This window comes from Manis javanica, chromosome 10, assembly GCF_040802235.1.
Source record: "Manis javanica isolate MJ-LG chromosome 10, MJ_LKY, whole genome shotgun sequence".
Taxonomy (NCBI): Eukaryota; Metazoa; Chordata; class Mammalia; order Pholidota; family Manidae; genus Manis; species Manis javanica.
Window position 1 is genome coordinate 56,366,835 of NC_133165.1, and position 14,268 is coordinate 56,381,102.

A 14,268-nucleotide genomic window follows, 5' to 3' on the forward strand; every position below is an offset into this window, starting at 1 on the left:
AGGACCATGGGCCTTGGTGGTAACTCTTAGTGGTGGGGTGGGGTTTGCTGTTTTTGTTCCTGGACCTTGGTGCCCACAGCAGATTTTGTCCTTGGTGCAGAGCTTGTGGCCGCCCTTGTTTTAGGCACTGTAGAAAATACCTCAGAAGGGGGTCAGCTGTGCCAACATGTACTGACTTAACCCCTTACCATCATCACACTGTATTGTTTGTTGAGTCCTTAGTCATGTGCCAGGTTTCTACCTTTGGGTGTTTGCTAAACCTTCTGCCCAGGATATCATTTCCCTGGGTATCTACCTACCTGATTACACTTCTTCCCAGTCTCTGCTCAGGTATCAGCTTATCAGGGAGACGCCACCACCACCCTAACAGAGCACCCATCACTCTTGCCCCCTTTACTGGCCCTTATTTGTCTAAGCTGGTCCCACCACCCGAACAGTGGTGTATGAATGTACATGAGCGTTGCCTGTCTCCTTCCATTAGAATATTCACAGAATATGAGCCGAGGGGGAGGGTGGGTGGCAGGGAGACACCTTGCTTATTTCATGGCTGCATTCCTAGGGCTTAGCACATAATAGGCTCTCAGTAAATATTTAATGGTGGATAGAGATAGAAAGTGGGCTGGGAAATTGGCTCTTTGTATGCTTTATTCACCAATCTTGCACCAGCAGGTGGATGATGCTATTAAGTCCTGTTTGCAGAAGGAGAAACTGAGGCAAAAAATGGCACCAGGCCGAGGCAGTGCTAGAGTGGGTTTATTCCCAGATCTCTGTGACAGTATCAGAGAGACTTTGTTCTTAGTGTCACTCAGCAGCTCTCAGGATTTCCCAGATACTACTTAGAAAGCACTGCCTCCCCTCCTCCCCTCACCCCGGGCGGCAGAGGAAAGATGGTGGGTAGAGCCTTCCAAGGGGAGCAGGGACCCGGAGTCGGGGGCCCAGGGTGGGCCAGAGGCTGACACTGTCCTCAATGTGCCCCGCAGTGGACCGCATTGTGGGGCTGGACCAGATGGCCAAGATGACAGAGAGCTCGCTGCCCAGCGCCTCCAAGACCAAGAAGGGCATGTTCCGCACAGTGGGGCAGCTCTACAAAGAGCAGCTGGGGAAGCTGATGACCACGCTGCGCAACACCACGCCCAACTTTGTGCGCTGCATCATCCCCAACCACGAGAAGAGGGTGAGCCGCCCGGCCTCTCGGCAGGCCAGAAGGGCCCCCCGCAGACATCATCAGGGCCTTTGGGAAAGGGAGGGGCACACCAGTGCAGCGGGGCAGGCAGAAAGCCTGGGCCCCCACCCCCAGGGTTCCCTCTGACGTGGGTGGAGGGTTGTCTGAGTCCGGTACCCATTCCCCATCCTGGGGATGAAGGAAGGCAAGGGAGAAAGGGAGAATGTATGCAGGGTCAGCCCTGGAATTGTGTTCAGGGTATGAAATCACTTGTTCGTTCATTTTTTTAGTTAATACTGAGCTCCACCTGTGCCAGACACAGGGGGATACAGTTCCTGGATAAATTGTAGTTCCTGCCAGTAGGTTTCTTATAACCTAGTGGTAGGACACTCAGCTGGGGGCAGTTGTGTCCCCTGTCCCCTCAGGGGACATTGGCCATGTCTGAAGACATTTTTGGTTGTCATAACTGGGAGAGGGTGCTACTGGCTTCCAGTGTATAGAGACCAGGGAGGCTGCTGGACATCCTGTAGTCTCAGGACATCCCCCAGTGGAGACTCATCCAGCCTAAGATGTCAGTAGCCCTGAGGTTGTGGGGATCCCATGGGAGAGGTGGACACAAAAGCTGATATCTGCATTGTGTACAATAAATTACAAGGACTCTGAGCAGCCAGAGCTCCCGCTTCAGCCTCAGGGGAAGAAAAAGCTGCTTGGAGAATGGGCACTTGAAGAGTGAGTCAGCATTAACTTGGTAAAGTAGAAGGCAGGGTGGGGAGGGCATCCCCAGCAGAGGGACCAGGAGAAGCAGAAGTGTGGAAGTGAGAAATGAAGGATCTAGGCCAGGAAACTCTAGGCCAGTCGGTTCCTGTTGACATGTGAGGCCAGGATTGGGCAGAGATGGGGCTCAATCGGCAGGCAGGGGCTGGCCATGGAGCTCCTCGTGGGCTGACCCAAGCTTGGCCTTCCTTCTAAAGGATGCCACTGGGGGCTTTTAAAAGCAGGGGTCTGTCATGACCAGATGTATATTTTAGAAACCAAATGAGAGGGAGCAGAGGCAGGACAGGGATGGGAAGACCAGGCAGGGGGCTGTGGTGGCTGTCTGGCCAGGAGACAGTGGTGATGGAGGGAAGTGGGCAGATTGGAGCTATTTAAACGTCGGAGCTGTAGAGCTGGTGATGGACAGAAGGTGAGGGAAAGGGAGGTGACAGGAGAACGTCCCAGTGTCCAGCCAGGTGATGGTAGGGCCACCAAGTGCGAGAGAGACGGCACCTGATACCCCCACTGAGACCTCACCTGGTGGCTCTGTTAATCCCCAGTGGCCTGACAAACTGGGTCACCCAGGCCTGAGGTTTGGGGCTTGCTGCTCCCCAAGTGCTGGGCCCAGTGTCCACTGCCCTTTCTGCCTTTGCAGTCTGGCAAGCTGGATGCCTTTCTGGTGCTGGAGCAGCTGCGGTGCAATGGGGTGTTAGAGGGCATCCGGATCTGCCGTCAGGGCTTCCCCAACAGGATCGTCTTTCAGGAGTTCCGCCAACGGTGAGCCAGCTGTGACCAGGCACTGGTGGGGCAGGGGCAGCCGGGCCGGGTGGAGGGGCAGAAGGATGATGGAGAGGTGCCCGGTCAGTGACTTCTGCCCTGTGTCTCAAGCTACGAGATCCTGGCCGCAAACGCCATTCCCAAAGGCTTCATGGACGGGAAGCAGGCCTGCATCCTCATGGTGAGCCCTGTCCCAGCTCCACCCCAGATACCAGCTGCCAACCTCCCAGCTCTGGGGGTGCCACCTATGGCTGCTCCCCAAACACACTCAATCCCAGGCCACATGGCACAGCTGAGAATGCACCCCGCGCCCTCCTTCCTTCTGCAGATCAAAGCCCTAGAACTCGACCCCAACTTGTACAGGATTGGCCAGAGCAAAATCTTCTTCCGAACGGGGGTCCTGGCCCACCTGGAGGAGGAGCGAGATCTGAAGATCACCGACGTCATCATGGCTTTCCAGGCCATGTGCCGCGGCTACCTGGCCAGAAAGTAAAGCCGCCTGCTGTCACCTCCCCCGAACACAGGCCAGAGATGCGTGCGCTGAGGGTGCTCCCCCGCAGCCGGGCTCCTCAGCGCACCCCTCCCCTCTCTGCAGGGCCTTCGCCAAGAGGCAGCAGCAGCTGACGGCCATGAAGGTGATTCAGAGGAACTGTGCCGCCTACCTCAAGCTGCGCAACTGGCAGTGGTGGAGGCTCTTCACCAAGGCAAGTGCTCACCCAGCTCCTCGGGATCCCCGGCCTGCTGCCTCCCTGCAGGCAGTGCAGGGACTGGGCCAGAGATGGCCGCATGGCTGTGCTGCTGAGGCCTGGGGTCCAGCCTCTCCCCTTGTGACTCCTGGGGCCAAGGCAGCTCCTCCTTGGTACATGGGGCACAGCTGTGACCATGACCTTAACATGGAGCCAGGACCTCCCCGTCATCACAGGGGCCCTCATGTCACCTGTTTATAGCCACACCCATTTCCTTCCAGAGCAATGGCAACCACCACTTCTCCTTTTCTGTAATTTTTTCATCCTGAGAATGTCACATAAATGGGGTCCTACAGTATGTCACCTTTGGGGATTAGTATCTTTCACAAAGTGCCATTCTCTGGAGACCTTCCAGGTCATTGTGTGTATCAACTGTGTGTTCCTCCGGGTACAACATGTTCTTGCAGCGTCCCCGGCTATTAACAAGCCACTTGCACAAAGACATGCTCTTTGCGACAGATGCTGCTTCCCCTCATGGGCCATTGGATGTGTGATGGGCACAAACCTTTTCATTGAGCAAATGGTTATGCAGTGCCCACTGTGTGCCAGGCGTGTGCAAGGTGCTGGGGATACAAGCGGCACAGATTCTGTGGGGCCCGGCCTCATGAATATTCTAGTTGAGTGGCCGTGCAGCCAGTGAGCAGATAAACACCGAAACAAACACATCCCAGCAAACCAGGGTAAGCACAGGAGAGAAGCCACAGTCTACACAAGAGGTGCTTCCAGGAGCCAGGTGAGGGCTTGGACACAGGAGTTAGGAGTCAGTCTGGCGGAGAACAGCAACACATTTTTGGAAATGTTCATTCTTATCCACCCAAGTTCTGAAAACACTAAGCTAAGAAAGCCATCCAAATAAAGAAAATCTGGAATTAGGGACATTCCACCAGCCTTACTTACAGTAGCAAAATTTCCATGCCCAGCGCCCATCCATTCATTAGATCAATAATGGTTCATGCATCAATTGGTGAAAAGCATTTCAACTATCAAGAATGATGGTTCTCTAAAAAGGAAGTTGTAAAAATGGTCGAATACCATAGGGCAATAATTATCTTAAAGTTTTAAGTAATAAATGCAGAATATAAACCCGGGCAAGCATGATCTCGGGAGTATTTTTTTAAATGTGTAGGAAGAAAGGCTGGCAGGAAATGCCAGCAATGTCAATTATGACCTTGATGGGGAGGTAGGATATGTGGGAGTGTTTTTTCTTTTGTCCTTGGAGGGAAAGGTATCAGTCTGTCAACTGTAATTCTCTGGGATGGGACACAGGAGGAGAGACTTTCTCCTTTCATTTTGTACCTTTTTCAGTTGCTGTAGTTTATGGTGTCTTACCCTCGGCCCTACTGATGTTTGGATGCTAATTCGGTGTTGTGGGGGTTGTCCTATGTATTCTAGAATATTTAGCGGCATCCCTGGCTTGTCAATGAAACTGTCTCCAGAAATTGCCAAAGTCCCCTTGAGGGGTGTGGGGTGGGGTAAAATTGTCCCTACCCGAGAAACATGGATCTAATTTGTTACAAGACTGTATCCCTTGTGCCATGAAAACAAGTAACAGGCTGACTGTGTGTGCACAGGTGAAGCCCCTGCTGCAGGTGACGCGGCAGGAGGAGGAGATGCAGGCCAAGGAGGATGAGCTGCAGAAGATCAAGGAGCGGCAGCAGAAGGCAGAGGGCGAGCTCAAGGAGCTGGAGCAGAAGCACACGCAGGTGCAGGGCCGGGAGCAGACCAGGCGGCAGAGGGAGGGGAGGGTACATGCCCTATGGGGCTCACTGGGTGCCTCTGTGCCCTGTATGCAGCTGGCAGAGGAGAAGAACCTGCTGCAGGAGCAGCTGCAGGCGGAGACGGAGCTGTATGCTGAGGCTGAGGAGATGCGCGTCCGACTGGCAGCCAAGAAGCAGGAGCTGGAGGAGATCCTGCATGAGATGGAGGCCCGCCTGGAGGAGGAGGAAGACCGGGGCCAGCAGCTCCAGGCAGAAAAGAAGAAGATGGCGCAGCAGATGCTGGTAAGGCACTGCAGGGGCCACCGTCAGTGGGCCCCAAATCATTTGACCACTGCAGGCCTGTGAGGGGTGTCTGATTATATATTTCCCTACTGGGCAAAGAAAGAGACTGTGGTTTGGCCACCTGTCCAAGGCCACAGAACTAGAGCTGAGATCACAACCCAGGTCTCCTTAAGGGCCCACTTTGTTCTCCTGCCCTGCCTTTCACGTGCTGACATCTTTTCCTCTAATAGCATCCCTGTGTGAGGGATGATTATATTAGTTAGTTATTGTTGCAGAATGAAACACCCCAAAATGTTTGAGCTTGAAATGGTAAACCTTTATCCCACACAGTCAGTCACGTGAGTGGCTTAGCTGGGTGGTTCTGGCTTAAGAGTCTCTTGTGAGGTTGCAGTCAGGACGTCAGCTGGGGCGGCAGTCGTCAGGCAGCTTCACTCACATGGCTGTAGGCAGGAGGCCTCAGGTCCTCACCGCGTGGGCTCCTCCGCAGGGCTGCCCGAGTGTCCTCACAGCACGGTGGCTGGCTTCCCCCAGGAGGAGTGAATGGCCCTTTAAGCCTAAGCTCTGACATATTGGTTCTCTCTTCCTCTTGCTTCTTTTATTTGTTAGAAGCGAGACAATAAGTCCGGCCCACACTCAAGGGGAGAGGAATTAGTTCCACCTGTTGAAGCAAAGAGTATCAAAGGATTTGTGGACATAATTTAAAACCACCATGGTATCTACTATCCCCATCTTATAGATGAGGAGACTGAGCCTCCAAGGGGGCTTCCCCAAACCTTTTCTTTCCGGAGTCTGCGGAGCACTGGGGGTTACAGGCCCAGCCTCGGCACCAGTTAGTCCCCAGAGCTCCGGAAGAGTGGCTTTGTTTTAAGCAAGGCTGTGATTCTTTTCTCTCCCCAACAAAGGACCTGGAAGAACAGCTGGAGGAGGAGGAAGCTGCGAGGCAGAAGCTACAACTCGAGAAGGTCACAGCCGAGGCCAAGATCAAGAAACTGGAGGATGATATCCTGGTCATGGATGATCAGAACAATAAACTGACAAAAGTGAGTGGGGTTGACCACCTGCATTAACATGACAGGCTCGCCAGGGCTGAGGACTCCAGACACTGTCCCTTTTTAGTGAAATGCAAGGTATCAAAGGCGGAGCAGATGGTTATCTCCAGCAGTGACAAGGCGGCCTTGGGACTGTTGTCAGGATGCAGGTGCACCAAGACTGAGGCCCTGCCGGTCCTACCAGCACCAGGGCTGCCACAGAGCAAGTCTCAGGAACAGCATGGCCAGTGGAAACCCCCAAGTTGTGCAAAGGCCATGTGCCTGAGATTCAGTGACCTTTCCCACATTCTCATGGATGACTTCCAGTTAGGAATTAGGGTGGCCAGCTGTCCTGGTTTACCTGAGATGGAGGGGTTTCTGGGATGGGGGACTTTCAGCACCCAAACCAGATAAGTCGCATTGTAAATGGGAATGAGTATGTCACCCTAGTCAGTACCCACTGACCAGCCCCACTGAGGGAGGCTCCCTTTAGTTCTTTGTGCTAGATGTCAGCTGGGCACCTCCTGTGAGCCAGGCCCTGTGTTAGGTATAGGGCATGTATGGTGAGGAAGGGCCCTGTCCTTGTGGGCTCATACCCTAGTGAGGTAAAGAACAGATAATCATACATGTTAACTATTAATTATTATCACAATCAGGGTGCTGAAGGAGGTGTTCAACATATTATAAAAAGAGAGCAATTTGGAGGTGGAGGTGAGGTATTTAGGGAAGGCTTCTGGGAGGAAGTGACATTTAAATGCAACCTGAAGAATGAAGAACAGTTAGAGGGAGAAGCAGGTGGAGGAGCATCCCAGGCAGGTGGTCCCATCAGTGCAAAAGCCCTGAGCCAGGGAAGAGCTGGCATTTGGTAGGAAAGGGGAGAGGGCCCCACAGGCTAGAAACTGAAACACGAGGGGCAGAGCAGCAGGAGATGAGAAGGCTGATTCGGGGGAATTATTATTAAGTAATTTCTCCTAGAGGTCATATTTGGTTTTAACATGGGTTATCTGGAGATGACTAAAAGAGAAACGTAGATCCCGGAGGAAAAAAAAAATGTTAGTGCTATTTCCTTTTCTTTCCCCCAAAAGGAGCGAAAACTCCTTGAAGAAAGGATTAGTGACTTAACAACAAATCTTGCAGAAGAGGAAGAAAAGGCGAAAAATCTTACCAAGCTAAAAAACAAGCACGAATCTATGATTTCAGAACTGGAAGGTAAACTGGCTCTGCAAAGAGGTTTCAAATGGATGTTTTAAAACTAGGGAAATCAGAGGGGAAATTGGAGCATGGCAGATGATTTCAAGAGATGTACATCCTATCCAAGCCCCCCATCACCCTTAGTCAACACACACGCTGAAGAGAGGTGCTCTCCTCCGGACGGACCTCCCTTCCAGGAGGTGGTAGTCTGGGCTGTGACAGTTTCCAGCGGGGGTGTGTGTGTGCGTGCAGCTCCTCTGTGTGAAATGCCTGAGCGGAAAGGCTCATGCTCCAGGCATCTTGCTGGTAGATTCCACCTCTTGAAGGGCCCCTGGCTTTGTTGCAGTGCGGCTGAAGAAGGAGGAGAAGAACCGGCAGGAGCTGGAGAAGCTGAAACGGAAGCTGGAGGGTGAGGCCAGCGACTTCCACGAGCAGATCGCGGACCTGCAGGCACAGATCGCGGAGCTCAAGATGCAGCTGGCCAAGAAAGAAGAGGAGCTGCAGGCAGCCCTGAGCAGGTAGCAGGCCAGCAGAGGTGTGTCCTGCATGTTCCTGTGCCCTGTGGGCCCATCCTCAGTGGCCTTGGTCCTGCTCCTCCAGGCAGGCCTCCGTTTCATACATGGTGGTGGCCCAGTCCGGCTTCACCTGCAGTACCTGCTGCTGACTTGCCTCTCCTTCCTCCAGGCTCATCTTCTCTTTGCTGTCCCCCCTAATCTCACCTGTCTGCCTTTCAGATGTCCAGAGCTTTCTCGTCTACATCCTAGTTCTAGATTTCCAGTTGCTATTGTACTAGCATCTCAAACGTCACGTGTCTGAGGCTGGGGCAACCCTTCTGTCCCCTGGCCCTCCTGAAGTCCCTCTTTGAGTGAATGCCAACCTCCTTCCTGGCTTCCCCCACCTGTCTTCTCCACCCAGAGCCAGCAGCAGCCTCGAGGTCTGCCAGTCCTTTGAAATGTGCCCGCACACCCACTCTCTGTTTTTCCCTCCTCCCAGCTCTCAGCCGGGTTCACAATGATGGCCTCACACTGGGAACATTGCAACAACTAATGGTTATTCACCAGCTTGCTGTGTGTTAAGGTCCTGTCAGGCAGAATCTCTGCAGACACCCAATGAGGTATGCTGCTGTGACCTCCAAGGTCACTGAGCAGGAAGCTGAGCCTTGGAGCAATGAAGGAATGTGTGACTGTCACACAGTTTAGGAAGGCAGAGCTAGGATTCGAGTCCCACAATTTTCTGGCTGATCCCCTGGCCAGCTTTTTCTTCCAGTTCATGCTGCATGACATGAAGCAAGGTGATCAACCAAAAACACCCCTCTGGGTCATGAACCTGCTCAGAGAACTTTGCTGGCATGTATGGGAAAAGCCAGGTTCCCTAGCCTGGCACTCAAAGCCCACCTGCCCTCTGCAGTCGGACCCTAACCCAACCATTCCGCTTTCTCTCTTACCACTGCCCAATCACAAATACAATATGACCCAAGAGCTTACCTCTCCCCGCCCTGCAGACCCTTGCCCCTGTGCCCCCAGCTATGCCGTTCCTGTTCCATCCCTCATGGGTGAACCAGAGGCCAGTCTTCCATGCGGCAGCAGGCAGCTCCCCTCCATGAAGCTCCTAACGCACTTGTGCCATTCGAACAGTGCTTCTCCTGTCCCACCAAGAACCATGGTCACTGTCTCCCCCAGTTTGGGGGCCCTGGTTTTACTATCTGCACCCCCCCACCCCACTCCATGCAGCACCTGGCCAAGTGCTTTGCCTGAAGCAGGCACTCAGTCACTGTTTGAGCAAAAGGAAGGACTAATAAGTAGTTGCCAGAGAGGAATAACTGCCCAACATTCATAAAGCATTCCTTAATCAACTGATGTGAACTGGGCAGCTTGCTGTCTGGAACCTGCACTTTACACAAACACACACACACCTGTGCTTTACACACACACACACGTTTTTGTTTGTATTAAAGTATCATTGATATACAATCTTATGATGGTTTCACATAAACAACACAGTGGTTTCAACATTCACCTATATTATCAAGTCCTCGCCCCGCCCCCACCCTTCCAATCACTGTCCATCAGTGTAGTAAGATGCTACAGACTCATTACTTCTCTTCTCCGTGCTGTACTGCCTTCCTCTTGACCTACCTATATTGTGATTGTGAATTATAGTGCCCCTTAATCCCCTTCTCTCTCCCCACCCACCCCCACGCTCCCCACTAGTCCCCTCTTGGAGTCTGTGAGTCTGCTGCTGTTTTGTTCCTTCAGTTCTGCTTTGTTGTTACACTCCACAAATAATCAAAGTCATTTGGTATTTGTCTTTCTCCACCTGGCTTATTTCACTGAGCTTAATACCCTCTAGCTCCAGTCATGTTGTTGCAAATGGTAGGATTTGTTTTCTTCTTATGGCTGAATAATATTCCATTGTGTATATGTACCACCTCTTCTTTATCCATTCATCTACTGATGGACATTTAGATTGCTTCCATGTCTTGAAAATAGTGCTGCAATAAACATAGGGGTGCATATGTCTTTCTGAATCAGGGATCTTGTTTTCTTAGGGTAAATTCCTAGGAGTGGAAATACTGGATCAAATGGTATTTCTAGTTTTAGTTTTTTGAGGAACCTCCATGCTGCTTTCTACAACAGTTGAACCAATTTACATTCCCACTGACAGTATAGGAGGGTTCCCCTTTCTCTACATCCTCGCCAACATTTGTTGTTTCTTGTCTTTTGGATGTTGGCCATCCTAACTGGTGTGAAGTGATATCTCACTGTGGCTTTAATTTGCATTTCCCTGGTGATTAGTGATGTGGAGCATCTTTTCATGTGCCTGTTGGCCTTCTGAATTTCTTCTTTGGAGAAGGGTCTGTTCCGATCCTCTGCCCATTTTTTAATCAGGTTATTTGTTTTTTTAGATGTTGAGGCATGTGAGTTCTCTATATATTTTGGTTGTTAACCCCTTATTGGATATGTCATTTACAAATATATTGTCCCATACTTTAGGGTGTCTTTTTGTTCTGCTGATGGTGTCCTTTGCTGTATAGAAGCTTTTTAGTTTGATGTAGTTCCACTTGTTCATTGTTGCTTTTCTTTCCCTTGCCCCAGGAGATATGTTCAGGAAAAAGTTGCTCATGTTTATAGTCAAGAGATTTTTGCCTCTCTTTTCTTCTAAGAGTTTTATGGTTTCATGACTTACATTCAGGTCGTTGATCCATTTTAAATTTACTTTTGTGTATGGAGTTAGACAATAATCCAGTTTCACTCTCTTACATGTAGCTGTCCACTTTTCCCAATGCCAGTTTTTGAAAAGGCTGTCATTTCCTCATTGTATGTCCATGGCTCCTTTATCATATATTAATTGACAATATATGCTTGGGTTTATATCTGGCCTCTCCATTCTGTTCCATTGATCTACGGGTCTATTCTTGTGCCAGTACCAAGTTGTTTTGATTACTGTGGCTTTGTAGTATAGCTTGAAGTTGGGGTGCGTAATCCCCCCAGCTTTGTTCTTCCTTCTCAGGATTGCTGTGGCTATTCAGGCACACCTGTTTTTTAATATCAGATCTTGGAACTCATGTCCTATGTAAGTCTCCAAGCAGTCCAACATAGCAAGAAAGGGTCTGCTGTGTCTTGGTGACATGGGCGGGGCCATGTGTTAATATCTATGGAACATGAGGGGCTAGTTCTGGAAAGCAGTTTTTGGCATCTTGTGAGATAGCAGGGGACCAGGGACTCCAGGGTCTTAATTCCAGTGATCTGTCCCTGGCAGGCTCGATGATGAAATTGCTCAGAAGAACAACGCCCTGAAGAAGATCCGGGAGCTGGAGGGTCACATCTCAGACCTCCAGGAGGACCTGGACTCAGAACGGGCTGCAAGAAACAAGGCTGAGAAGCAGAAGCGAGACCTGGGGGAGGAGCTGGAGGCACTGAAGACAGAGCTGGAGGACACGCTGGACAGCACGGCCACCCAGCAGGAGCTCAGGTGAGACCATGGCCCCCTGATCCCAGCAGCTCCTGCTGTCCCACCACACTGGTGGGATAGCTGGTGTAGAGGGGCAAACCCAAAGAAAATCCCGAGTCATGGGGTTCCTCAGGCCCTGTGCTTACTGTCCTGATTGCATTTTGCTTTAACCAGCAGAAGCATGATTCTTGTACATCTCATTTTGCAGTGCAATAGTAGGACATATTTAAATCAAGAATGATTTGAAAACTGTAATAAAGTAGACTGCAAAAATATCACCCACTGTCCCTCCACAGTTGATAGTTTTGGGTACTTCCTTGCCTGTTTTTCCAGGTGTGTGTATGTATGGGGTGGGCAAGAGCTCCGGTTCTTCTGCACAACATGTCTGAGGTGAACCTCTGTCTCCCAACCAAACTGCCATCTCCCGTATCCTTTCTGTCCAGGGCCAAGAGGGAGCAGGAGGTGACGGTGCTGAAGAAGGCCCTGGATGAGGAGACCCGGTCCCACGAGGCCCAGGTCCAGGAGATGAGGCAGAAGCACACCCAGGCAGTGGAGGAGCTCACGGAGCAGCTCGAGCAGTTCAAGAGGGTAAGCTGCCATGCTTTGGTGCACATAAGAGCACAATATGTCCCTTCAAATAGCTGTGTCTGTCCTGACACCAGCTGTGCCAGGTTCTAATAATAACGATGGCAGCCAGTGTCTGTAATGGGCTTAGTGTACATGTAAGTGTACAGAGCCACCCCGTGTAGGCAATGTTCACCCATTTTACACATGAAGAACCTGAGGTCCAGAGTGCCTGCTGGTGAAGAGACTGACCTCGGGTCCCACAGCTGGAGACGGAGCCAGGCTTTGAACCTGCAGTCAGGCTCTGGACGCACCGCTTAGTCTCTCCAGGGTGGCGTCTGCAGTACACTGCACCCCAGAGAAAAGGAAAGGTTTAGCAACAGTTCTGCACGTCTGATGATTGGGCACCTTCTATGCATCATAAATTCTCTGCAGATTGGAGGAAGACTCATAATTTGGCTTCAGTGGCAGAACAGTGCTCTGGCCTGGTTGAGAATGGCTGGATTAATCCTTCTTCCTTCCTTGGGCTGCTGTGGGGGTGTGGGATCCACGGTAATTAAACAGCACTGCTCTGAGGGCTTCTTGTTGGCAACTTCCTGCCCCTGAGGAGGAGAAGCGTGGTGTTTCATTCCCAGGGGGGAGTTTTTTTATAGCCGTGGCCTCCTGCTGCCCTGCTTCCCTGAGAGTCCAGATTATATCACCGATCACCCCCACACTTTCTAAGTAGCCCCCAGGCCCCCACACTTTCTAAGTAGCCCCCAGGCTAGGCTGAATGGGTGGAGCATTCCCTGAACATGGTTGGACGCAGACTTTGTTTCTATTGCCAGCCCAGGTGACTGTTCTTCCTTGAGGTGGCTTATTGAGCATCTTCCAGGGAGGTGGTTCACCGCCTGTTCTATCAATCTCACAATGCCCTGTCCATCAAAATGTTAGCAACCCCTTGTGTAGCCCTGATTATGGACCAGACACTGTTCCATTGTACAAACACTCACTCATTTAATTTCACTGCTAACAATTGTTAAAATTCAGATCTCCAGGCCCTGAACTCTGAAAAGCATTGTGCAAGACTGAGCCCCTTTCCCCCTCCAAATGAATAAAAGGACATGTGTTGACGTCCCCTTGTCACTTGTCAACTGGGATCTCAATACTAAATCTTCAACAGTTTGTCGATCCTTCCATATTTTGGACAAATAAGAGTGTGCTAGCTGTAACTACAGCATACTTTCCCCCTTTTGATTGTCTTCTCTTTTTTACGTTCAGAAGTTATTTTTTATATCATTTGAACCCTGATGGGCTACTCCCACCACCTGAAATAATTAGCCCTCCAGACAGTAGTGAGGTGTACATGTCCCTTTAACTTTCTGGCTGGAAGAGTGGGGTCCCAGGAAGGGTAACTGACTATCCTCCAGCTAGGTGGTCATCAGAGGTGAGCAGGGGCTGAAAGCCAAGCCCTGAATTCACAGCCAGGTCTCTTTGGAAACTCAGCCTTTCTTGCCCCCAGCAGACAGCATCTGTCTGTGTAGTGGGTAGAGCCTGGGAACTCCTGCCTGTCATCTCAGAGGCACAGAAAACAAGGGTGGGCTGTATTTTACCTCCAGCAACTTTGCTTTGGACTTGGTTCCTGGTTCCATCAGCTTCTTGGGGAAAACCTTTAACATCCTACCTCGGCTCCCTTGCACACATGTAGTTTTGGCACAGTTCTGGGAAAAAGGTCTTAGGTTGGTCTCAGGTTTTAGGGGAGCCCAGATCCCCTGAGGTCTCCCAGGAGCCTTGCTTATTGACCTGCACTGTTTCCCCTCAGAGATACTTTGTCCCTGTCTAGGGTCCTGGCAGCTTAGTTCTACTGTAGCACAGGAATGGCTTCCGAGGTGACCTGGACACTGCACAGCACCTCCCCAGGGCCTGTGGGAAAGCCATGTTTCCTCTGGTCTGGGGACCCACACAGTTCTGCTTCTTTCCTCCTCCCTACAGCCCTGGGAGAAGCCCTCTCCTCTCTCCTGTTTTTGCCCCAAACACTTTTTTTCTTAGGGATTCTTAAATGCCTACAGGAGCTGGTTAGATAAAATAACTTTCTCTTAAATCTCACAGAAATAGCA

At 51.1% G+C, this 14,268-nt stretch overlaps 1 protein-coding gene across 6 annotated transcripts in view; it reads left to right on the forward strand.

The window, feature by feature from the left end:
* The window catches only part of MYH11 (myosin heavy chain 11), a 109,355-nt gene that overhangs the window by 78,659 nt on the left and 16,428 nt on the right, over positions 1 to 14,268 (forward strand). For all 6 annotated transcript variants that reach the window (XM_073215535.1, XM_073215531.1, XM_073215532.1 and 3 more), the window contains 12 exons: positions 981 to 1,174; positions 2,571 to 2,692; positions 2,804 to 2,873; positions 3,021 to 3,181; positions 3,288 to 3,396; positions 5,010 to 5,141; positions 5,232 to 5,438; positions 6,341 to 6,478; positions 7,552 to 7,675; positions 8,004 to 8,175; positions 11,417 to 11,629; positions 12,052 to 12,196. In XM_073215535.1, coding sequence (XP_073071636.1) covers positions 981 to 1,174; positions 2,571 to 2,692; positions 2,804 to 2,873; positions 3,021 to 3,181; positions 3,288 to 3,396; positions 5,010 to 5,141; positions 5,232 to 5,438; positions 6,341 to 6,478; positions 7,552 to 7,675; positions 8,004 to 8,175; positions 11,417 to 11,629; positions 12,052 to 12,196 — 1,787 coding nt within the window. The remainder of the gene's footprint in view (positions 1 to 980; positions 1,175 to 2,570; positions 2,693 to 2,803; positions 2,874 to 3,020; positions 3,182 to 3,287; positions 3,397 to 5,009; positions 5,142 to 5,231; positions 5,439 to 6,340; positions 6,479 to 7,551; positions 7,676 to 8,003; positions 8,176 to 11,416; positions 11,630 to 12,051; positions 12,197 to 14,268) is intronic.